Source organism: Sapajus apella, unplaced genomic scaffold, assembly GCF_009761245.1.
Source record: "Sapajus apella isolate SASKATOON/1434 unplaced genomic scaffold, GSC_monkey_1.0 scaffold139, whole genome shotgun sequence".
In the NCBI taxonomy this organism is placed as follows: Eukaryota; Metazoa; Chordata; class Mammalia; order Primates; family Cebidae; genus Sapajus; species Sapajus apella.
Window position 1 is genome coordinate 1,178,960 of NW_022437079.1, and position 25,518 is coordinate 1,204,477.

The following is a 25,518-nucleotide window of genomic DNA, read 5'->3' on the forward strand; positions in this document are numbered from 1 at the left end:
GCTTTGGAGTCTGGAAGGTAGGCAAGAGTGGGAAGGGCCCAAGCGCAGAGTCAGAGGTATTTGTAACTCCCAGTTAGGAAGATTTGAATAACAGAAGCACGCTACAGTATATGATAACAAGCCTTTATTTTATTACCAAGTGTTATCAAATATTAGAGCTGACTGTGGTAGTGAAAGTTTTTCATAGAAATGTGAAATTGCATCCTCCCAAAGGAATCCTAAGTATGTATGCGCTTTAAAAGAACCCAGAATCATCTGCATATTGTTATGTGGCTCTTGCAGGTGATGATGACAGTGATGCTCATAATGAGAATGAGCTGCACTCAGCAGCCCATTTTAGATTAAGTATTATTAGAACACATTAAGTCCACTTGGAGAAGCCGATTAAGTCTTTGGCTGCTTTGGTTCCTGAGCATGAGTTTGGTTAAGCTTTTACAAATTTGGTTAAAGTCTTCCTAAATACTATGCCAGAAGTTTGTTTTGACCAGATGATTCTCGCTTCTTGCTTTGATCCTGGCTTCATATCTAGATGTTATAGATGTTCTACACTTTCTGAGAGCATTTGTGTAAACTGAAATTGGGATAAGTCATTCTGTCTCAGAATATAGTATACTATATTCTTCAGGAATCCTCACATACTCATTCTTCCTTTCTTTTTCCGAGTTTGAGGGATTCTCCTGCCTCAGCCTCCAGAGTACCTGGGATTACAGGTGAGTGCTACCATGCCCAGTTAATTTTTGTATTTTTAGTAGAGAAGGGGTTTTTCCATGTTGGCCAGGTTGGTCTTGAACTCCTGACCTCAGGTGACCCACCCACCTCGGCCTCCCAAAGTGCTGGGATTACAGGTGTGAGCCACTGGGCCCAGTTTATCTTCCTATATAATTCAAAAGGAAAAAGGAAGTGAATGTCTGGTCTGGTCTCCTTAAATAATAACTTTAGTTCTATAAGCAGAATATATTATACCATTTTTCCTTCTACTCTGGCGTATAACATAAAAATATTGTTTAACTTTAGCACTTCAATGTTGTTGAGGTTAAACACATTTAATATACATATTTTATATGTTTGTAAATATATAAATGTGGATTATGTCTACTTACATATATTTAGATTTTTGTCATTCATATTTTCACAAAGCAGTTAAAATATTTTAATTTTCTAATAATTCAAACTAATTTTAGAACCTATAGGAATACTGCAGAGAGAAAATTCTCTGAGAGGACGATTGTTTAATTTTTATGTTGTTGTTTTGAGACAGAGTTTCACCCTGTTGCCAGGCTGGAGTGCAGTGGCGAAATCTCGGCTCACTGCAACTTCCACCTCCTGAGTTCAAGTGATTCGTCTGCTTCAGCCACCCAGGTAGCTGGGACTACAGGCGCACACCAAGATTCCTGGCTAATATTTTATTTTATTTTAGTAGAGATGGGGTTTCACTGTGTTGGCAAGGCTGGTCTTGAACTCCTGACCTCGTGATCGACCCACCTCGGCCCCCCAAAGTGCTGGGATTACAGGCGTGAGCCACTGCACCCAGCTAGGGTGCTTTATTTGTAAAAGGAAGATGTGGCTTGTGTTTAAAACACAAGTTTTATTTTTATGTAGGAGTAACTGGCTCGGGAGTCCCCTTTGATTTTGGATGTAACCCCTACAAAGGAAAGCGCCCTTTGAAAGACAGTTGGGTCGTACAAAAATCATCACAGCAGTGGTGACCCTTCAAGTGATAGGTATGTCAGGCAGTGGCAGTGTCAGCGTCGGGAAGCCGGCCTCTGAAATGCCACTGCGGGTCCAGAGCCGGCAGGAAGAGCTGGAACAGTTAGTTCCAGCTGTCCAGTCAGAAGGTAACTTCTGGCTTCTGTCTTACCCGACATTAGCAGGCCAAGGGCGGGAGGAGTAAAGCCCGATTTATGTTTTTCCGAATCTTTTCAGGGACAGCATTTCCCAAAAGCTGCTTTTCCTTGGACGTTTCATATTGCCATGGCCATCATCCTAGGTGTGGCTGCTGTGCGTGATCATTGGTTCAGAGGTGTTTGCATTTGCAAGGAGAGTGAAGATCTCTCACAGGAGGACTCAGGATATTGCTGTGTGTACCCAAGGCCAGTCCTGTCCCTGAGATTGGATCTCCCTAAACACAGTTTCAGCCCAGAGTTCTTTAACAGTCCTTAAAAAGACTTTCTGCATTCTATTCAATAACAGTTTCCTGAGCTAATCAGCTCTAATTACACTTAACTGTTCAGCAGTTCAGTGACTCTTAGAACACGGATTTTTAAATACCCATGAACATTTACTGGACACCACTGCTAACTAATTACAGTGTGTAAGTCCATTATTTCCTGTTTCCTATTGTTCTCTACAGACAGTGTTTATGGAGTAAATTTTTTTTTTCTCTATTTTTGAGATCCTTCAAGAGGACGTTCAGTATTAAAATGTTTCCAGTAAAGTTTCTACATTTCCTCAAATTCTGACAATTGCTCCATGTCACGATTTGTGCTTTTCCTCCTCTCTTTGCTCTCCTCACCTTAACTCCATTCTCCTTTCGGCTCCCAGGAGCTTGTTCGGCTGCTCCAGCAGACAGTCCAGTCATCCCAGTATGACAAGTATTTCACTAGCAGCCGGCTCTGCGAGGGGGTCCCAAAGGACATGCTTGAGCTTCTGCACCAAAAAGATAATCAGATTCTGGGCCTCACCAGCCAGCTGGAGAGTCTCAACCTGGAGAAGGAGAGTCTTCAGCAGGAAGTGAGGATGCTGAAGAGCAAGGTGGGCTAGCTCAATGAGCAGCTAGGGATACTGATGGAGACTGTCCAAGCCAAGGACGGGGTCATCATCAAGCTCAGCAAGGGTGATGGCAGCGGACCTCCTCCCACCACAGCACCCGGCTCCCCATCGGCTGTGCCTATTGGCAGGGACCAGCTGGAACTGGAAAGGCTGAAAGTAAGAGCAGGGCAGGGTTTCTGGTGATTGGCATGAGAGACCACTTATGTCACCCTAGAGGCCTGGCCTCCGTGAGCTGATTTGGTGTGATGGCAGAACAGCTGCACACCTTTTTTTTCCACCCCCAAGTGTAATAGCACTTACCATCAAATAATCATTAATCTTCTGTGGAGCTTCCTTGGAAAAGGAAACTCTTGCTTTTGCTTGGAGCAGTTTCAAATCTTTCCCCTCACTTGCTTTCAGGCAACTGAGACTTCTCTTTCTGTATATACCACCCTTAGGACTTCGTTATCCTGTGTAACATGTGGAGGCTGTTTCTTGCCCCTCCTGTGTACATGAAAGCACACACAAACTTAATTTGTACAGTTTGCTGCGGGACCTAGTGGGCGCCTGGTTTGGGGCATTGTTCCCAAGAGCTATTATAGAGTTAGCTGGGGAAGCAGACTCCAGCTTCCAAGCAGGCCTGGGAAGAGGGCCTGTTCAGAGTCAGTGCCCCCAACACCCAAGGTGGCAGGCTCCTGGTGAAGAGGGAGACCCAGGCATCTCAGATCAGCTTCCTCTTTGACTATCACACTGCATTTCAGTAGAAGAAAAGGCTGACCGACTGGTACCTCCTGTTTCACCTTCTTGTAGGTGGCAGGCTGAGTCTTGGGGAAACTCTCTGGAAGGCACTATTTTTACTTAAAACAAGATCAAACCAGAAACCTTTTCACATGTGAGTCCTAAAACTATAAACCGGAACTCTTTCATATGTGATTCCTGAAACTGTAAACAGAAACCTTTTCACATGTGAGTCCTAAAACTGTAAACTGGAACCCTTTCATATGTGATTCCTGAAACTGTAAACCAAAACCTTTTCACATGTGAGTCCCAAAACTAGGAACTGAAACCTTTTCATATGTGATTCTTGAAGCTATAAACCGAGACCCTTTTCATATGTGATTTATAAAGCTATAAACCTGAGATTCTTCCACGTGTAATATCTAAAGTATAAGCCTATATAAAGGCAGAACCTTCCTTTGTGGGACGAGCTGAATTTGGACAAATTGTTCCTCAGCTCCTGGCTATAATAAAGACCTCTTCCTTCCCTATTCGGTGTTGGGGAGCTCTGTTTCTCGAGGTCGCTCCTGCTACAGTTTGATCCAGCAGACCCCAAATATGTCTGTAGCTACTGGTCTCACCTAGCCCCAAGGCGTCCCTCACCTGGCCCCCTTCTTGCAAACTCTGTGTCTCCAAGGGTGTTTGGCCCCAGATGGAGCTTGTCCTTGGAGGACAGAGGTTTGCTGCTGTCCAGGTTGTTACTGAGCATTTGCTTCATGCCTAGCAGTACCTTTCAGGCACTGACAATGCATCTAGTGAGGGAATGATGGGCATGCTAGGGACCCTGAAGATAATTCCAAAAGAAGAAAACGTGAATCATGGCAGCATGGTTGGAATATGTACATGGTCCCCACAGTGACCACTTCTCACTGACAACACCCATTGGATATGTGAGGCCAGAGGATTTATGAATGAGAAAGTCCAAAACAACAATAAAACCTCTGGTCTCGATACTTTATACGTATACCTACTATTTAAAAAAAATTGCTGGCCAGGCATGGTGGCTCACGCCTGTGATAGCAGCACTTTGGGTAACTGAAGTGGGCACATTGCTTGAGCCCAGGAGTTTGAGACCAGCATAAGCAACACAGTCAAAAACCCCCGTCTCTACCAGAAAAAAAAAAAAAAAAAAAAAAAAAAAAAAGCCAGGGGTGGTGGCCTTTACATGCAGCCCCAACTACTCAAGAGGCTGAAGTGGAAGGATAGCTTGAACCCTGGTAAGCAGAGTAAGGCTGCAGTAAGCCAAGATCCTGCCACCGCATTCCGGCCTAGGTAACAAAGCAAGACCCCATTGCAAGAAAAAAATTTTTTTTTTTTTTTTTTTTTAAGTAAGAGGTAATGGTTAGTGTTGCCAGTAGAAGTTGGGTTTTTAATGTATACAACATTGAATATACATGACCCTAAATATACAGCCGTCAATAATACACATTTTACGATTACTAAATGATTGCAGAAATTTTTATTTTTACATATATTTTTTGAGACAGAATCTTGCTCTGTTGCCCAGACTGGAATACAGTGGTGTAGTCTCAGCTCACTGCAGCCTTAATCTCTCTGGTTCAAGAAATCCTCCAGATTCAGCCTCCTGAGTAGCTGGGACTATAGGCGTATGTCATCACACCCGGCTAATTTTTGTATTTTTAGTAGAGACAGACTTTCACTGTGTGGCCTGGCTGGTCTTGAACTGAGCTCAAGTGATCCACCTGCCTTAGCCTGAAAATACTGAGATTGCAGGCATGAGCCATCGCACCCAGACAGCTGAGGTTTTTATTTTGCAATTGTGTCTGTAGTGTGTAGAACAATACTATAGTGGTGGGTTCCCAGGGTGTGCGTGGCACTCGGCAGTGGGGGAGGCGTGTGGAGCAGGTTTTCCCTGGGAGCAAGCCCAGGTGTGTGTGTGGAGTATGCCTCGCGGCTGTCACGACTGCGCAGCTCCTTCTGGAGACAGCTAACAGAGCGGATCAAGATACAACGCTGATCACAACAGGATGTTCCCTCATTTCTTTTTGCAGCATAATGAGTGGCGTGCTTTTGAATCAGCGTGAAGTTTTTCTTCTCCAACGTTTCTCAACAAGTTTAACAACTCTTAACAACTTAACAAGCCTGTGGTTCCAAAATATCACAACTTTGAGGTTAAGTGGCGACAGCTGATGAAGCAGCAAAGTGGTGGTTGGGTGGATTTCAGGGAGACAGTTGAGGCTGGCCTGGGTCCGTGGCCTCATGCTTTCTGACACTGCTGTGCTATTGCCAGTGCTGAGGGTCCCTCTGCGATGCTGAAGGTGTTCACGCCTCATGCAGGGCTCCTCTGCCGTGGCGCTGGGAGAATTGTAAAGGCTCCAGGGAGAAAGGGATGCTTTGACAGAAGTGGGTGTTCTTATGTGTGTTCTCTCCTTCAGCTCTACACAGGGTGTGGTTGAAGAAATATTGATTCGTTCTCCTGATTCCAAATTTAAAATGTCTAGGTGGAAAAATATGTATATTTGAGATATATTTATTTAAAGTATATTTTTAATTTTAAAGATATGTTCATATTATCTTTTTTGCTATTGCTGTTCTTGACCAGTTTTTTATGCTTTATTGTCAGTGGGTGTGGCCTGTAAAGACTTCTGCCATATATGTAATATACCATGTAATATACATGTAATATATATGTAATACACATATAACCATGCTATATGTAAATATTTTACTATCGTTCTTTTTAGTTTTTCATAGTTAAAAAAAATTTTTGGCCAGGCACAGTGGCTCACACCTGTAATCCCAGTACTTTTGGGAAGCAGAGGCAGGTGGATCACAAGGTCAGGAGGTCGAGACCATCCTGGCTAACACCGTGAAACCCCGTCTCTACTAAAAGTACAAAAAATTAGCCGGGTGTGGTGGCACGTACCTGTAGTCCCAGCTACTTGGGAGGCTGAGGGAGGAGAATCTCTTGAATCCAGGAGGTGGAGGTTGCAGTGGGCTGAGATCATACTACTGCACTCACTCCAGGCTAGGTGACAGAGGGAGACTGCATCTCAAAAAAAAAAAATCTTCATCTGGTGGAATTCATCAATATTTTCTTTGTTCACTGTCTTCATTAGACATTGATGTGTATAGAATGACATGTTAACTGCTCAATGATAATAGACAATGATTATTGTCATAATAATAAAAATCATTTCAGAGGGCCTCATTTTACTTGCAAAACATGGGCTTTCGGGAGGAGCACAATGAAGTGGATACCTCCCTAGAGTGTAATCTATGAGTATGTACTGGCAGGAGAAAAAGAGGAAGAAGAGAGGGACAGTTTCCTTCCTCTGTCAAGTCATGACAGCTGTCTCAGAGCACAACCCACACTTAATGTGGACGCAGAAAATGGATTTCTTAGGCTATCTTTCAAAGAAAATCCCCCTGGCTGGTGGTATCATCTGCTCTGCCAGTGATGCCCATAAAATGATTCCAAGGCACTACATTGCTCTTAAGTCTCTGTCAACTACCAAAGAGTTATGTTTGATTAATGGTTTATGTTTCAGTATTAGTCACACTAGGCTCTGAGCTACTCGAAGGCATGTAACCCCAGGTTCTGGAACCTTGTAATATGCAGATGCAAATACTTGCTAGATGAACATTTGAAAAAAGTATGTTTTAACAGTTTTCGAGTATTTTGGCACTTGTTTTGAAATGTATGGAGTGGAAAGAAGTAGGGTGTTTGCATTCTAGTCCAGGTCCAAGCACCAAGGGGTTGACTAATCTTAGGTAACTGATTTTTTTGTGTGTGTGCCTCAGTTTCCTCATTTGTTAAAAGGGCATTAGGCAAAATGATCTCAGAGGTACTTTTCAGTGAGAATTCTATGATTATAGATTATAAATTAAATGTCCAGTTAATTGGGTTATCCTGTATTTTTAAAACTGTGTTTAAAAAGAGAATAGATTATAAAAGAAACCATCAACCTTTTTATAGCTTCAAAGGTATTGCTTTAATTTGGATTTACTGTTCTCATGATTTTCAATACAATGCACTTTACAATATAATAGAATTCATATTACAAATATAAGTACATTGAAATCAATGTTGGACGATTAAGAACGAGAAGACAAAATAGGCTTTCTATCTAGAGCTGTGCTTGCTGTCCACTATGGCAGTGAAACGTGGCTAGTCTGAATTAAGATGAGCTATAAGTGCTAAATACTAATTGGATTTTGAAGGTTATGGAAAAGAATCTCATTAGTGATTTGATATTGATTTACATATTGAAATAATTATGTCTAAATATATCTTAAAAATTAATTTTTCCTGCTTTTCTTTTTAAAATGTGGCTACCAAAAATTACAATTACAGATGTAGGTCATATGTGTTTCTGTTACTATACATTCATCACATAAGGAGACATTTCCATCAACCACTGTGGTCCCCTAAGATGATAATGGAGCTGAAAAATTCCTAATACCTACTGATGTGGTAGCCAACCAACACATTACCTTTTCTGTGTTTAGATACACACATATCATGATGCTACAACTGCCTACAGTATTCAGTAGAAAATACACTGTATCAGGTGTGTAGCACAGGTGTGTAGTAGCTTTGTGTAACTAATGTGTGCACAAGAAGGAAATCGTGATAATGTCGCTGCTCGTACTGCCTTGCCCTGCCTTGTCCTTCTTTTCTGGCCCGAGGCCCCAGTACTGCACAGTACAAGAGATTCCAGGCACCGGGGATACTGCCAGATGCTTTCACCATCCCCGCCGGCGGCGCTGCCACCTCCGCGGTCCCGCTGAGGGCCCGGGCCCAGGTCAGGCGGCAGGGCAGCCACGGCGCGCCACCACGAATCCCGCTAGCCGGGGAGGTCGGGCCGGACCACGGGGGCCGTACGAGGGCTGGGTCCTAAGGGCCGGAGGCGAGGTAGGCCCGCGACCCGCAGTCGGCCCGCGACCCGCAGTCGGCCCGCGACCCGGAAGCGGGCTGGGGGGCGCTGCCCAGAGACCAGACCCTCCCCTAGGCCGCGTATCCACCTGGGAGCGGCCAGGGGCGGGGACCGAACTCGAGGGTGCCGAGGGCGGGATCGGACTCGGCTTGGGCGTGAGATGGCGGCGGCAGCTGTGAGCGGCGCCAAGCGGAGCCTGCGGAACGAGCTGAAGCAGCGTCTGCGGGCGATGAGCGCCGAGGAGCGGCTACGCCAGTCCCGCGTACTTACCCAGAAGGTGCGAGACCGCCTGCAGCGGAAGCCGAGGCGGTCAGAACCCCTGAAGGCCTGGCGGCCGGCGCTTGCGGATCCATGCGGATTCCGCGCAGGCGCTGGGCTAGGCGCCCCGGCACGCGCACGTCCCCCTCCAGGCGCGCCCACGTTCCACCCCTGGCGCGCGCACGTGCCCTCGTTCTGGTCCAGATGCTCTCGGGAACTATGGCGGGGAGAGGGGCCGGAGATGAGAGTTGTGGGGCTGAAGAGGGACAGGGCGGCGGTGGTTGACAGATTTCTCTCTGGGAGGAGAGTTCGTTTGCATGAGTGGCATCTGTGCTGCCTGAAAACTCCTCAGTGGGGATGACGGCACTGTGGTGAGAGCAGGGTGAGAACAGAAGTTTGTGGTAGAGGAGATGGGTGAACACCTGAGCGCCAGGTGAGTCCTAAAGATAAAGAGCTACGAATAAGACTCCAGTTATATCAGTAAATGACCAGAGAAAGATGCAGGTGCTTCAAACGAGGGAGCACTCAAAAAGGTGTGGAGATGCCAAAGGGTGGAACTCAGATATTGACTGCACTCCGTTAAGTATACGGAGGGCTAAGTCTGTGTCTCCTGAGCTCCAGGGCCTCAGCATTAAATGCTTTTTCTTGAGTGAATGAAAGGAAGACGTGTCTGTCATACCCAGGCTTCCCAAGAACGTAGGAAGCAGAAGACAGAAATTTGAGGAGTAACTGAGGGTCCCTGTTTGTTGGTTAGCAGACCTTGGTTTTATGACTTTCACCGACTCCACTGCTATGTATTTTCAGTCTTTCTATGTAATGGCAGGTTTTTTTTTTTTTTTTGGTCAATAAAACGGCAGTCATATCCTGTCGTGAAGGCATGTTCTAAAGAGTTTTGGGGGACTCATTTTTGTTAGACACAAGGGGAAGAAAAACTTAATGTCCCCTGAATAAGTACATATTTGTAGTTCTTTTGTAAGTCAGACTGGTGATCTGTCTTCCCAACATCATGTCTCAGAGATACTGGTGGATATTTGGAGACTTGATGTTCCTTGGAATTAGTTTTACCATCAGGCGTTCTTAATTACCCTTCACTGTTCCATTATCCATTATTTACTTAAATTCAAGGTACCCATGGGTTAAAGCAGTAAAGCAAATATGCTCATTTCACCCATCTCTTCATGTATGTAGGTGTGCATGAGGGAATCTAATTTGGTCTTTCAAACAGAAATATTTTAACTATTATGAGGAAGCACTGCTAGGTGTTTTAGTAGACATAAAAGATATAGACTCTTGTCCTTACTATGTAGTTGTTTAAAATTTAGCTAATTCATTCACATATGTTGAACACCTATGTAGTGCACACTTGGCCATGCACTGGGTTGCGGAGATGAAAAAGATAGGATTGTTGCTCTAAAGGAGCAGAGAGCCTAGGAGAGGAAACAGACATGAAGAAAGAATTGCACCCCCCTCGGGTTCAAGCGATTCTCCTGCCTCAGCCTCCCCAGTAGCTGGGATTACAGACGTCCCCCACCACGCCCAGCTAATTTTTTTTTTTGGTCTCTAGTGGAGATGGAGTTTCGATATGTTGGCCAACCTGGTCTCAAACTCCTGATTTAGTGATCTGCCTGCCTTGGCCTCCCAAAGTGCTGGGATTACAGGTGTGAGCTACTGCGCCCAACTTGAACTTTAATATTTTCTATTCTATTTCATTTAAAAATTCTGATTGTAGCCCACTGTTGATTTCATGACTAACCAATGGATCATTGCTGGAAACATCAGTGTACTGTGTAGTGTTTTGCCATAGTGAATGCTCAATAAAGGTGTTAAATTATGTTTTTCATTTAGAAAAGCATATTTATTCTTATTGGCACTGCACCTTTTTATAATTCAGAAATTTGTCAGAGAAGTAATTTATATGGTAAAGAAATTCAGCTTTATGTCATATCTTGAGTCCATAACTAAGATGAGGAAATTAGTGCCCTTTTACTCACTATGTTTTCTACTCCCTTTGTCAGTTTCTGACATCTATATTGTTATGTTGTCAAGTTTTGTAATATTTAAACTTTGTTCTGTAACTATGAGTCTACTGAGCAGTATTTGTGACCGATTTCCAAACATGAGATTTCAGGAAATAGTATTTACAGTAAACAGTATTTACAAAAATATGTAAAGCACTGAATTATTCTTTGTATTTTTGTTCTACAGATGGTATTCATCATAGAACCAAGTTGTATGATTAAATATGTAAGAAAAGACTTATAACTTTATGTCACTAGATATGTGTAGCTCGGAAGGTAATGTTCCAAGTGTCAGTACCAAAGCTTTTCTTTTTCCCCCCATATTGCTCAAAACCATTCTCTATTTTGCTTTGTTCTTCTCATTTGGAGTATATGTCTAATTTAGTTCTGTATTTCTCCAGGAGCTTCTGATTGCCTTTATTTTTCTGTTTTTGACAAATCAAGAATATGCGTTTATCTTATCAATTGATTCTTTTTCATTGTCTGTTAAAATAAATCCACTCTCTTTTTGAAAACACTCCAGCCTCTTGCTTTTTGTGGTCTGATTGCCCCTGGCCCATTGCACAGCCATTGCCCTGGGGTTCCTCCTCACTCCACTTCTGAGTTAGGGCTGCTTTTTGAGTCTAGCATCTTTGTCTTTCCTGCATTCTTTTCCCTTCATCTTTTTAGAGTGTATCTTCAGATAATTTTTTTTGAGGACGTATCTATGGGGGTGGTAAACTTTTAAATATACATTAGGAAATGTTTTACCCTTATACTTGATTGATAGTTTGAATTTCAAATTTAAAATTATTTTCCTTGTTCTGCTCAGCCCCCATGGCCCCTTGGCCCCCATTCAGTATGGAGACTAGTATTTATCTTCTTCTTCTTTTTTTTTTTTTGAGATGGAGTTTCACTCTTGTTGCCCAGGTTGGAGTGCAGTGGCGTGATCTCGGCTCAACATCTGCCTCCTGGGTTCAGGTGGTTCTTTTGCCTCAGCCTCTCAAGTAGCTGGGACTATAAGCATGTACCACTGTGCCTGGCTAATTTTGTATTTTTACTAGAGATGGGGTTTCACCATGTTGGTCAGGCTGGTCTCAAACTCCTGACCTCACGTGATCTACCCGCCTTGGCCTTCCAAAGTGCTGGGATTACAGGCATGAGCCAAGTGTATCTCCTTTGATTATTTCTTTTCCTTTGTGTCTTTCTGGAACTCTCGTTGATCAGATAATAAAAGTCATAGATTGATCTTCTCTGGTTCTTAACATTTTTTTCATTTTTCCTATTTTTGCCTTTTCCCCCCTACTCCAAGGCTTTCTCCTAAGTTGTTTTAATTTTGTTAATCACAATTTTAGTTCCCAGTGATTATTTCATAATTCTCTGATTGCTTCTCCCCAGAGCAGTCTATTGTTTTAGAAATGCCTGTAATCCCAGCACTTTGGGAGGCTGAGGAGGGCAGACCATCTGAGGTCAGGAGTTCGAGACCAGCCTGACCAACATGGAGAAACCCTGTCTTTACTAAAAATACAAAATTAGCCGGGTGTTGTGGTGCATGCCTGTAATCCCAGCTATTCGGGAGGCTGAGGCAGGAGAATCGCTTGAACCTGGGAGGCAGAGGTTGCAGTGAGCTGAGATCATCCTGGGCAATAAGAGTGAAACTTCATACCAAAAAAAAAAAAAAAAAAATTAAAGAAATGCAATTTTCTTCTTGAGTTTGTCTGAGAAAACGAATTAGAATTTCAAAAAATTATCTGTCATCTTTGTCCATTTTTTTCTTCCCATCTTGTTTTTTTTTCCCATCCATTTTGTATTTTTGCTTTTCAGAATGTTTGATGATCTTTTATTATCTGTACATATTTGTGAATGAAGGTATCATAGCTAATGGGGATTTCCTCTGCCTTTTATGGTTTGCTTTGGGATTCCAAGGGAGGAATGGATTCTGCCTATCCTGCATCCTTCTTCTCTGAGTGTTGTGATCTGCTGCTGTTTTGTCAGTAAAATACTGTCCCATCCACTCATTGTCTTAAAGAAAGTAGTCAGGTCTTTGTTCTCTTATTCTCAGTACTGTAATGGTTTTTCTTTTTTGCGTTTCTTTACCATCATATAAATGGGATTTGAGGGAGGAAGATAAGTGTGTGCACAGTCTCACACTGAGTGTTAACTGATATTTATTACAGCTTATTAAATCTTGATCTTCTGTATTCTGCTGTCAAGAGAGCTAAAAGGATACCTAACTTTCTCATATAGTACTTGGATGCCAGTAGCCCCAGGCCTGCCCAAGTCTGGGTTTCACATTTCCTTTCTTTGCCTGTTTCAGGCCTCAAAACAATTTTGTAACTTTTCAGAGTGTGAGAGTTAACTTTCTTCCTTGGTTTAGTTTGATGTGCTCTATCTACTTAATTTCTGTTTCCTTTTTTACTAGTAATAACTTGACTTTCTGTTCCTGTATCTTTCTGCCATTCATACTTATAAGCTACTTTTATGGCTTAAAAATATATAATAATAACAAAAGTTCTAAGAAGTCCTATAAAGAATAAAAGTATTCTTTTCTTTTTAGTTTGGAGAACAGGGAAGAACAGAAAAGGAAAGGAAAAAAAGAGAGCTGGCCAGTCATAGTGGCTCACACCTGTAATCCCAGCACTTTGGGAGGCCCAGGTGGGTGGATCACTTGAGCTCAGGAGTTCGAGACCAGCCTGAGTTACATGGTGAAACGCTGTCTCCACAAAAAATACAAAAAATCAGCCGGACATGGTGGCATGTGCCTGTGGTCCCAGCTACTCCGGAGGCTGAGTTGAGAGGATCACCTGAGCCCAAGAGACAGAAGTTGCAGATTGCACCACTGCACTCCAGCTTGAGCAAAAGAGGGATACCCTGTCTTTAAAAAGAAAAAAGAAAAAAAAAATGAAAAAAGAGAAAAAGAGGGCTAAGGGCTAACTTCTGAGTCTGGATAAGTTCCTGAGAGTGTTGACATTTCTATGATGAGCAAAGCTCAGTTCCCTTCTCCTGCCTGATAAATGATTCAGCTGAATATGGTTTCTTTCATCAGGATCTGCCCCCACCCCATAATTGTGAATATTTTAATATTCAATTGAACAGATGAATTTTAGGAAATGGGATGGGGTTGGTAGAGCTAAGAGAGAATTGTAAGACATGGTCTCTGCCTCAGAGAGCTCAGTGCATGGACCGGTTAGGGATACCACATTTAGGGCACATGAAACAATTCATGATCCATTCATGACAGTACATCATTATTAAGTTATATATTAACTCTAAATGTAGTGAAGTGTTCTGCAGAAGTTAGGAAAAGTTAGGGCTTGCACTGGGCTTTAAATGGGTTGAATTTGGGAGGAGAGAGAAGCCTGACAATCCAAGGAGTGGAGGAGCTTATGGGAACCAAGGTTCAGAGAGAAAGCAGACTGTAGGGGAAGCATGTGAAATGACCAAAGACTACTGAAATGGGTAGGTGGGAATCAAGCCTGGAATTCTCTAGAAAGACAGCTTGTCTCCATAGTGACCTTTTAATGAGTTTTCACACCTACCAGAGTGGGTGTGCCAGGAAGCGATAAAAGGAGCAGGTAAGTGCTGGGTCCCAAACTAAAAGCCTTTAGGATGCATCACTGTCTGACCTGCTGTATCACTCTGCCCTTTTTTTTTCTTTATAACATTTAAAGAAATTGTAGAAGGCTGAGAGAGAAAGGAGGAACTGTTAAGGGGAGTTGCTAAATTTAGTCTTGGAAAATATAATTGCCATAATTTCCCATTTAGGTGATTGCCCACAGTCAGTATCAAAAGGCCAAAAGAATTTCCATCTTTCTGAGCATGCAAGATGAAATTGAGACAGAAGAGATCATCAAGGACATTTTCCGGCGCGGCAAAATCTGCTTCATCCCTCGGTACCAGTTCCAGAGCAGTCACATGGATATGGTGAGAATAGAATCACCAGAGGAGATTTCTTCACTTCCCAAAACGTCCTGGAATATTCCTCAGCCTGGTGAGGGTGACATTCGGGAGGAGGCCTTGTCCACAGGTGAGTATTATGGTGTTAGGATATTGTTAGATTCTGACCGGTCATTAGAGCTCAGATCCACCTGTCATGTGTGGGTCACTGGAAGCCACTTTTCTGGTGGGGATTAATTTGTATTTCGCCTATGTTCCAAGACACCTGTATTACCTTGTTTAGGATGTGATGCCTTTTGAAAACTGTGAAATGTAAAATAATAATATAGTTGACTTCTCACATATTGTTACCCTAACCTTGTGGGTTGGATTATATTTCCCTTAATAATTATTTCCTGTGGTTTCAGTTATGGTTGGCTTGCTAATGAGCATATTATTGTTAATGCTAATGAGCACTTTTTTTTCGTTTGTTTGTTTGTTTTTAAGACGGGGTTTCACCATGTTGGTCAGGCTGGTTTTGAACTCCCAACCTTAGGTAATTCGCCCACCTTGGCCTCCAAAGTGCTTGGATTACAGGCGTGAGCCACCATGCCTGGCCTATTGAGCAGTTATATCTCCAGCTTAGACCTGAAAACTACTTTCTGGACATCTCTACTTGGATGTCACATGCATATCCCAAACATGAGATGTTCCAAACTGAGTCCTTGTCCCCTCAACCTCGACTACCTACCGTGTGTTTATCTCAGGAGATGGCACCACCACCCACCCAGCTGACCCTGCTAGAAATGTCCAGGTCATCCTTGACCCCCCTCTTTCTCTTGTGCCTCACATGTGGTCTATTGCTAAGTTCTGATGATTTTACCTGCTGCATATGTCCTGAATCTGTCCATTTCTCTCCAACTCACTGCTACTACTGCAGTGTAAGCTGACATCTTCTCCTGCCTGTGTTCCCGGAAAGGGCTCCTCTCTGTTCTTTCTCTCCATGTCTTCATCCTCTCTTCCCTCTCTATTGGTTATTTAAAAGTAATTGAAACAAGATTTTGAAAACACAAATCTGCCGCTTCTTTCCCCTCCTTAAAGTCTTTCTGTGACTTACTGTTGCCCTTAGATTGAAGTAAACACTCCTTAACAAGGTTCTTCCTGATCGTGGCCCTGCTTACCTTTCTATTTTCACAACTTTCTCTCCCTACCTCATAGTCTGAATTCCAACCACTCTGAGTATCTCTGTTTCTCAACCCCACTTTGCCTTCTCTACTGCTGGGTCTTAATACATGCTGTTCTCTGGCCAACAGCTGCTTGGGAAATTTTGTCATTATGAAACAGGCAAAGAGCTGAAAGCAAAACAAGCTAAGGGCTTTTTTTTTTTTTTAAATATAATGCCTGAAACCCATCTTAGAGATGTATATTTTTGACTAAGACTTAAATGGCTGCAAAGAAGCCCCAGAACAACTTTATGCAGTCTGTGCTCAGTTTCTGCCCCTTCCAACATAATACCATGGCCTTTAAAGTCAGTATGATGGAGTGGGAGGGGAGAGGGTCACGGACTTGTGACAGTAGGGATTATGTACATTGCTAGTTTCACTTTCCCTGTGTTATCCAATCTTGGGCTTTGCTAGATGTTTAGGCACCAAAAATACATTCAGATCTACCTCCGTCATGTCCTGCATCAGTAGGCCAGATGAATGCCAGCATTTTAAAACTCTTTCCATATTTTCAAGGGGAAAGATTGCAAGCATTTTAAGGCAATGAAATAAGAAGGGATACAGAGTGTTGGAGAGCAGTCTAGGCTTACAGATAAGGAAAAACAGGAAATTATAGCTACTGACTTTGTTCAAACTTAATGAAGCTACTCGCAGGCTTAAGGATGGAACCCAGGATACTGTCCCAATCCCGGTGACCCTGTTAACAGCTCCTTCAATGCTTGCATCATCTATAATGTGCCTGCTAATTGAAATTTTACTTGGTTTTCTCCAGTAACCAATTCTTCTAGAGGCAGCTTATTCCTTTAAGAACTGCTCTGCTTCTTCTAGAACATCTTCCCTGGGTTGACCTAAAGGGTGTCACTTTGAACTTCCCTGCATTTTTTCTAGCTCTATTCAAGTACAGCAGTGAAAAGACTAAGGAAGAAGCATGATTTTTCCTTTTGACTTATTTGCACTTCCTGGTTAGGATAACCTCAATCCAAATAAGTGAGTCAGTCATTTATGTATGGGTTGATTTTGGTTTTTCTGGTTTTTTTTTTTTTTTTTTTTTTTTGAGACGGAGCCTCCCTTTGTCGCCAGGCTGTAGTGTAATGGCGTGATCTCAGCTCACTGTAACCTCTGCCTCCTGGGTTCCAGCTATTCTCCTGCCTCAGCCTCCCGAGTAGCTGGGATTATAGGCTTGTGCTATGACCCCTGGCTAATTTTGTATTTTTGCTAGAGACAGAGTTTCACCATGCTGGTCAGGCTGGTCTTGAACTCCTCAGATGATCTGCCCACCTTGGCCTCCCAAAGTGCTGGGATTACTGGCGTGGGCACTGCACCCAGCCTATATATGGTTTTTAGCATGTCATTTGGCACATAAGAGCTGTCGAATAAATGGTAATTTATTAATTTTAAGCAAGGAAGTGAGAATTATTTATTATAAGATAAACTCATTACTAGCCAAGTGGTTAACATTTTGATAATTTTCAGGAGGTATTTTCACACATCTGCTTTGTGTCAGACACTATTTTAGGCATGGAAAGATAAAGTCCTGATTTGAAGGGACTCACACTGTAGCTGGTGAGACAGAAAATGAATGTAAACAGAATATTCCATCCTTTTGTATATGTCAAATATAAGTGTCAAATGAAAAGATACTGAACATTAAAAACATAGAAATTTAGAATATGGTCCTGAATAGAAAAAAGTCCTCCAAAAAAAACCTCCACAACTGATTGTTCATTTGTTTTCTCCTCCATAGTACTTATTCATGCTGTAGTTTTGGTAACAGTGGCTTTCTTCCCCTCATGCATTTTTCTTTGCAGATATTTGCAATCTGGGCTGTAAAGGGGTAGGGGATTATACCAATAGTTTCTCAAAACTGCAGTCTGGGGTCAAAGCTCACTGCTGTTGTTTATGGAAATGTTTGAGTAGGCAGTCTCGGCTGTTTGTTATCTCCTAATATCACACTCTGTGCGCAGATTTCTACTTGTATCAGCAACTTAAAATGTGGCAACTTCAGTGCTTAAGCGTAAATCTAGCTTCACTGTGTTTGTGACAAGCTGATCAGCATCAGACTGCCCTTGGTGTTGCCTTTGTTGTCTGTTTATCTTTCTTGTTTGCCCACATTATCAGAGCTTAGAAGAGTGAGCCTTTGTGTCTTCAGCTGCAATTAAAAGTTCCTAAGCAAAAATTTCCCATGGGCTATTCTTGTATTACATAAATAGCAAAAGAAATAGATTGCTAAATGAAACAGAGGGTCTGATTCTTTCCCAAGTTTGTGCTTAAGATAAGGGCTGCTTGGGAAGTTAGATTAGCTAGGAATTTTTCCAGTGCAAGTATATAGTCTGATTCAACCTGACTTAAGCAAAAATGAGATTTTATTTGCCCAGTGACTGAAAAGTTCACAGAAGGGCTGGCTAGGTCAGTGGCATTAGGCGCCAATCTATCTCTGCCTTTTGGCTTTGCTTCCATCTATGTTAGTTTCATTTTTGGTGCGACGTGGTGGCCCATGGCAGCTCTAGTTCCATGGCATCCTTACTGCCAGCAGTAAATAACAATTTTGTTTTTATTGTTCTGCTCCTAACTCCCCTTGACCCAAGCAGGCATCTTGAAATTAATCACTATGGCCAGAGATATGGAATAGGCTGAGTGGTTTAGGCCTGGGTCTTATGTGCCCATCCCTGACCCATTCTCTGTGACCAGGAAGAAAAGAAGTGCCAATTGACTTAGACTAGGTCATATACCCATCTCAGCAGCCCTACTTAAATCACCGAGCTGAGAGTAGGGTGAGTGTTGTATTTCCAGAACAAGGGCAGTGGATACTGGTGAGCCAAAAACCAAACTCACCTATGCTGTCAATCATTTCTGAAATTCTGCAGAACATAATAAGCTCTTTGCAGTCATACCTTTGCCAGGGCTAATTTTTTTTTTTTTTTTTTGAGATGAAGTCTCGCTCTGTTGCCCAGGCTGGAGTGCATGGCGTGATCTCAGCTCACTGCAATCTCTTCCTCTGGGGTTCAAGCAAGTCTCCTGCCTCAGCTATTAGCTGGGACTGCAGGTGCATGCTGCCATGCCTGGCTAATTTTTTGCATTTTAGTAGAGATGGGGTTTCACCATGTTGCCCAGGCTAGTCTCAAACTCCTGAGCCCAGGCAATCCGCCTGCCTCGGCCTCCCAAAATACTGGGATTACAGGTGTGAGTCACTGTGTCCAGATGCTGATTTTTAATTTATGATCTTCCTGTAGGCTTTCTGGGAATCAATATCTATGTTTGGGTACTTGAGCCATAACTTAATGATCATAATGAAGACTTTCTTGTCCTGAAATAAAACATTTTAAAGTAATTGAGTGGGGCATCATCAAGGACAGAGTCTTTGAACAACCCTTCTAGGTTGTTCATGATCAGTACTTTTGGGAGGTTGTGATTGGTTCACTGTGAGTAACTCACATTGACTTCATTTCTTTGTTTGGCACCTGCAAGAATATAATAAAAGATGGCGGGTATGGATTTCATCAAGGCATTTGATAGAGTCATGATATCCGCAGGAGGCTGGAGAAATTTGAATTGGGTCATAATACTTTATTCAGAAAAGATGTGTAGAGTACCTGCTCTGTGGGAGGTGTGATGGGGACATAGCAGGGAACAGCATGGAACTGGTCCCAGTGTTGTGGAGTTAACTAGTCCGTTGACCTCACAGAAATAGGTTTGTGCCGGCATGTAACAGGGCTCTCTCCTTTGTGCTGTCCTGTTCAACTTTTTGTTGAACTTTTAGCTTTTCTCTACTTTTGCTGAACACTTAGGTGTCTCACTATTCCTTATTTTCAGCATGTCTAAATTCATTCTTATTATTCTTTGTGTGTTTTTCATATTTCTTTTAGAAGCTCCTTTGTAGACGTGGAATTATCCTTGCCTCCTTCCCACCATCCAGTGATTACCAGATTTTTCTTTGTAGTGTTTTTATCACCTGTCTTTCTGTAATTCCAGTTTTGGGGGAATTCTTTGTCTACAGCTTTCATTCTTCATATGTGTTCAATTGGCTTCCTGGCCATATTAATTTTCTCAAAGTACCTTTGTGTACAGGTCTTCTACCCTATTCAAGCCTCCTCTGTATGCAGGTAGATCTGTATACCTGAGCAAACAGTGGTTCCTGCCAGTTGTTGCCAAAAGAAGGGACATTGGATGAAATCCAGACATTCAGGCCACTTTCTGGGCCTTATCTGCCTTTCTTTTTTCATTTTTAAATTTTTTTTGAGACGGAGTGTCACTCTGTCACCAGGCTGGAGTGTGGTGGTGTGATCTCGGGTCACTGCAACCTCTGGCTCCCGGGTTCAAGTGATTCTCCTGCCTCAACCCCCTGAGTAGCTGGGACTACAGGCGTGTGCCATCATGCCCAGCTAATTTTTGTATTTTTAATAGAGACGGGGTGTCACCATGTTGACCAGGTGGCTCTCGATCTCTTGACCTCATGATCCACCTGCCTCAACCTCCCAAAGTGCTGGGGTTACAGGCATGAGTCACTGTGCCTGGCTTCCTTCCTGCCTTTCTACCTTAATAATTGTGCCTCCTTGGTATAGTTTTTATTTCAGCCAGAGTGGTCTGCTGGAAGACAGTATTTCCTAGTAATAGAGAATACGGATTTGAGAATCAGACCAGCCTGGATTTGAATTCTAATTTTGCTCCTTTCTAATTGTGTTACCTTGGGAAGATCACTTAACTTCTTAGAGTTTCAGTCTTATCTGTAAGTGGATTCAGACCTACCTTATATTATCTGTTAGGGAGCTTAAATGAGATAATATATGAATAGTGTTTGACACATAGTAGGTGCCCAGTAAAAATGCCCTTGTTGCTACTGTGGCTGCTGTTGTTTTTGCTGCTGTTGAGTGGTCAAGCATAGCATAATGTTATGTGCTTACTGTGAAAGTGATTTTGTTTATACCATTTTCCAGGCTAGAATGTATTGTGTTTCTTCAAGATAGTCTCTTCTAGTCTGGTGCTTAAGATCACTAGCTTTGGAGTCAGACTGATCTGAGTTTGAATTTGGCCTTTACCACTTGGGCAGAATTAGTTAACATCTCCAAGTACAAATTTCCCCATCTGAAAATTGGAGATAATTACAGTATTGACTGTGTTGTTGAGAGGATAAAGTAAGATGATGTATGTAAAGTGTCTAGTACAGCTTGCCATGTAGTCAGGGATCAATACATGGCAGTTATTACAATAAGCAGAATTTTTTTCCCCAAACCTTCCCTGGCTACCTGCAATGTACTACTGTAGTCCCTTTCTTCTCTCATTCTTACGTACTTGGCACTTTACATATATTACCATAGATGTTTTGTTAATTCTTTTTGGAAGTATATTCCTTTTCTTTTATTCCTTTTTTTCTTTTTGAGATGAAGTCTCACTCTGTCTGCAGGCTGGGGTGCAGTGGCACGATCTCGGCTCACTGCAACCTCTGCCTTCTGGATTCAAGTGATTCTCCTGCCTCAGTCTCCTGAGTAGCTGGGATTACAGGTGCACGCCACCATGCCTGGCTAATTTTTGTATTTTTAGTAGAGACGGGGTTTCGCCGTGTTGATCAGGCTAGTCTTGAACTCCTGACCTCATGATCTGCTTGCCTTGGCCTCCCAAAGTGCTGGGATTACAGGCATGAGCCACTGCATCCGGCAGTATATCCCTTTTCTTTGCTAATAGACTTAGACTCTTTAGGAGCAGAGGCCTTCTTCTAAATCAGTACCTAGTCATGTGGTTTATGTTGTAGACTTTCAGTAAAAGTTCCCTGAGGTGAAGCTCACAGTTTTGAATTCAAACAATGCCTGTATAAATGAGTAGATGACCAACACTTAATAGCTATGAGAGAAAAGCTGCATGTAAAAAACTATATGCATGTTCCCAGGGTCACTTTAAGAAGTATACCAGGGTTATTTGTTTTATAAGGCACTGAAACTTGTTTTTAGAGGCAAGGTCTCACTCTGTTGCCCAGACTGGAGTGCAGGGGTGTAATCCTAGCTCACTGTAACCTTGAACTCCTGGCTCAAGTGATCCTGCAACCTCAGCCTCTTGAGTAGCCAGGACTACACCTGCACACCATCGTGCCTGACTAATTTTCGGTAGAGACAGGTCTACTCTGTTGCCAAGGCTAATTTTGAACTCCTGCCCTCAAGCAGTCCTCCTGCCTTGGCCTCCCAGAGTGCTGGGATTATAGGTGTGAGCCACCGCACCCAAGCAACATTTTTTATATTTGTGAGTAAAGAGTTAACATCAATCCCGGACTAAGCTGGGCCTGCCTGGGGGAATAAACTTGAAACTTACCTTCTCTCAGCACTAGTTTTGGGGACGCCATAGAGTTGTGATAACGTGGGATGTACCTGTACCTGCCTGTTACTGTGTGCTACTACACCTGAATTGGGAGCTATGAGTTGGCATGGAAGCCCGGGGTCTGCAGAACTATATCTGTATAAAAGATGGGCAGGAAATGGAGGTTGCAGCTTCTCTGTGTGAAGGTGACTTCTGTGCACGTTGGTTCTTGCTGCACCCTGTGTGAGTGAGGAGGCAAAAGAAGTGGTGTAGTGAGGTAGGTGCTGGGCCCTGGGTGAGGTAAAGATGCTGAACCTGCCGTATCTCCTCTTCTGTGTCCTTCTGTAAGGCTAAGTACATGGAGTAATACTTAGATTGTTTCCTGAGCCTGAGTGCCTGGTCAAACCTATAACAGCTGCTGGGTCAATACATGTTCTCAATCCAGTTTCTGGGTTTGTTTTTTATTTTTTATTGGGGTTGGGCAGTGCAGCTTAAATAACATTTATTTTCTGACAGTCTGGGTAATTTTAGTAATATTCTGTGGAGACTCTAACACTAGTGGTCCCACCAGTGACTGTCAACTTGTCTATGAGAATGTTTAATTTTTATTAAGACAAGAAATAAGTGCTTATAAGATCCTATATGGTATGATATATATATTTTATTATTATTGTTATACTTTAAGCTCTGGGGTACATGTGCAGATCATGCAGGATTATTACATAGGTATACACATGTCTTGGTGATTTACTACATCCATCTCCCACCATCTACGTTAGGTATTTCTCCTAATATTATCCCTCCCCAATCTCCCCACCCCCTGCTATCCCTCTCCTAGCCCTCCAACCCCCAACAGGCCCCAGTGTGTGATGTTCCCCTCCCTGTGTCCATATGTTCTCATTGTTCAATACCCACTTATGAGTGAGACCATGTGGTGTTTGGTTTTCTGTTCTTGTGTCAGTTTGCTGAGAATGATGGTTTCCAGCTTCATCCATGTCCCTGCAAAGGACATGAACTCATCCATTTTTATGACTGGAAAGTATTCTGTGGTGTATATGTGCCACATTTTCTTTATCCAGTCTATCAGTGATGGGCATTTGTGTTGGTTCCAAGGCTTTGCTATTGTGAACAGTGCCTCTGTGAACATACGTGTGCATGTGTCTTTATAATGGGACAATTTATAATCCTTTGGGTATATACCCAGTAATGGGATTGCTGAGTCAAATGGTATTTCTATTTCTAGATCCTTGAGGAATCACCACACTGTCTTCCACAATGGTTGAACTAATTTACACTCCCACCAATAGTGTAAAAGTGTTCCTGTTTCTCCACATCCTCTCCAGCATCTATTGTCTCCGGATTTTTTAATGATTGCCATTCTAACTGGTGTGAGATGGCATCTCAGTGTGGTTTTGATTTGCATTTCTCTAATGACCAGTGATAATGAGCATTTTTTCATATGTTTGTGGCTGCATAAATGTCTTCTTTTGAAAAGTGTCTGTTCATATCATTAGCCCACATTTTGATGGGGTTCTTTTTTTTTCTTGTAAATTTGTTTAAGTTCTTTGTAGATTCTGGATATTAGCCCTTCGTCAGATGGGTAGATTACCAAAGTTTTATCCCATTCTGATGGTTGCCATTTCACTCTAATGATTGTTTCTTTTGCTGTGCAGAAGTTCCTAAGTTTAATTAGATCCCAGTTGTCTATTTTGGCTTTTGTTGCTATTGCTTTTGGTGTTTTAGTCATGAAGTCCTTGCCTGTGCCTACGTCCTCAATGGTACTGCCTAGGTTTCCTTCTAGGGTTTTTATGGTGTTAGGTCTTATGTTTAAATCTTTAATCCATCTGGAGTTTATTTTTGTATAATGTGGAAGGAAGGGGTCCAGTTTCAGCTTTCTTCACATGGCTAGCCAGTTTTCCCAACACCATTTATTAAACAGGGAATCCTTTCCCCATTGCTTGTTTTTGTCAGTTTGTCAAAGATCAGATGGTTGAATATGTGTGGTATTGACTCCGAGACCTCTGTTCTGTTCCATTGGTCTATATCTCTGTTTTGGTACCAGCACCATGCTGTTTTGATTACTGTAGGCTTGTAGTATAGTTTGAAGTCAGGTAGTGTGATGCCTCCAGCTTTGTTCTTTTTGCTTAGGATTGTCTTGGCCATGCGGGCTCTCTTTTGGTTCCATGTGAAGTTTAAGGTGGTTTTTTCCATTTCTGTGAAGAAGGTCACTGGTAGCTTGATGGAGATAGCATTGAATTTATAAATTACTTTGGGCAGTATGGCCATTTTCATGATACTGATTCTTCCTAACCATGAACATGGAATGTTTCTCCAACTGTTTGTGTCCTCTCTGATTTCCTTGAGCAGTGGTTTGTAGTTCTCCTTCAAGAGGTCCTTTGCATCCCTTGTTAGTTGTATTCCTAGGTATTTTATTCTCTTTGTAGCAATTGTGAATGGGAGTTCGCTCATGATTTGGCTCTCTGTTTGTTATTGGTGTATAGGAATGCTTGTGATTTTTGCACATTGATTTTGTATCCTGAGACTTTGCTGAAATTGCTTATCATCTTATGAAGATTTTGGGCTGAGATGATGGCGTCTTTTAAATATGCAATCATGTCATCTGTAAATAGAGACAGTTTTACTTCCTCTTTTCCTAATTGAATATGCTTTATTTCTTTTTCTTACCTGATTGCTGTGGCCAGAACTTCCAATGCTATATTGAATAGGTGTGGTGAGAGATGGCATCCATGGCTAGTGCCAGATTTCAAAGGGAATGCTTTCAGTTTTTGCCCATTCAGTATGATATTGACTGTGAGTTTGTCGTAAATAGCTTTTGTTATTTTGAGATACATTCCGTCGATACCTAGTTTATTGAGAGTTTTTAGCATAAGGGGCTGTTGAATTTTTTCAAAGGCCTTCTTTGCATCTATTGAGATAATGTTGTGGTTTTTGTCTTTGGTTCTGTTTATGTTATGGATTACGTTTATAGATTTGCGTATGTTGAACCAGCCTTGTATCCGTGGGATAAAGCCGACTTGATTGTGATGGATAAGCTTTTTGATTTACTGTTGGATTCAGTTTACCTGTATTTTGTTGAAGATTTTCGCATCAGTGTTCATCATGGATATTGACCTGAAATTTTCTTTTTTAGTTGTGTCTCTGCCACATTTTGGTATCAGGATGATGTTGATCTCATAAAATGAGTTAGGGAGGATTCCCTTTTTTTGTATTGTTTGGAATAGTTTCAGAAGGAATGGTACCAGCTCCTCTTTGTATGTTTGGTAGAATTTGGCTGTGAACTCCTCTGGTCCTGGACTTTTTTTTGATTGGTAGGTTATTAATTGCTGCTTCAATTCCAGATCTTGTTAATGGTCTATTTAGGGATTGAACTTCTTCCTGGTTTAGTCTTGGGAGAGTGTAAGTGTCCAGGGATTTATCCATTTCTTGTAGATTTACTGG

The 25,518-nt window shown here is 42.3% G+C and overlaps 1 protein-coding gene and 1 long non-coding RNA gene across 5 annotated transcripts in view; both read left to right on the top strand.

Annotated features, from left to right (window-relative positions):
• Positions 1 to 1,417: 1,417 nt before the first annotated feature.
• On the top strand, positions 1,418 to 3,134 carry LOC116540396. The gene is made up of 2 exons (XR_004264416.1): positions 1,418 to 1,835; positions 1,924 to 3,134. It is a non-coding gene; the product is annotated as an uncharacterized LOC116540396 (long non-coding RNA).
• Positions 3,135 to 6,512: 3,378 nt separating this feature from the next.
• LOC116540339 (5-formyltetrahydrofolate cyclo-ligase) overlaps positions 6,513 to 25,518 on the top strand; it is a 44,858-nt gene continuing 25,852 nt past the window's right edge. Inside the window, exons 1-2 of one of the 4 annotated variants that reach the window (XR_004264398.1) lie at positions 6,513 to 8,404; positions 14,447 to 14,708. Coding sequence is in view for 3 of the 4 variants with exons in the window: in XM_032263823.1 (XP_032119714.1) it covers positions 8,587 to 8,703; positions 14,447 to 14,708 (379 nt within the window). In the remaining variant the exon portion in view is untranslated. Of the gene's footprint in view, positions 8,405 to 8,439; positions 8,704 to 8,890; positions 9,118 to 14,446; positions 14,709 to 25,518 lie in introns of those variants that run through there. The other 3 variants (XM_032263822.1, XM_032263823.1, XM_032263824.1) reach the window with 3 other exon arrangements.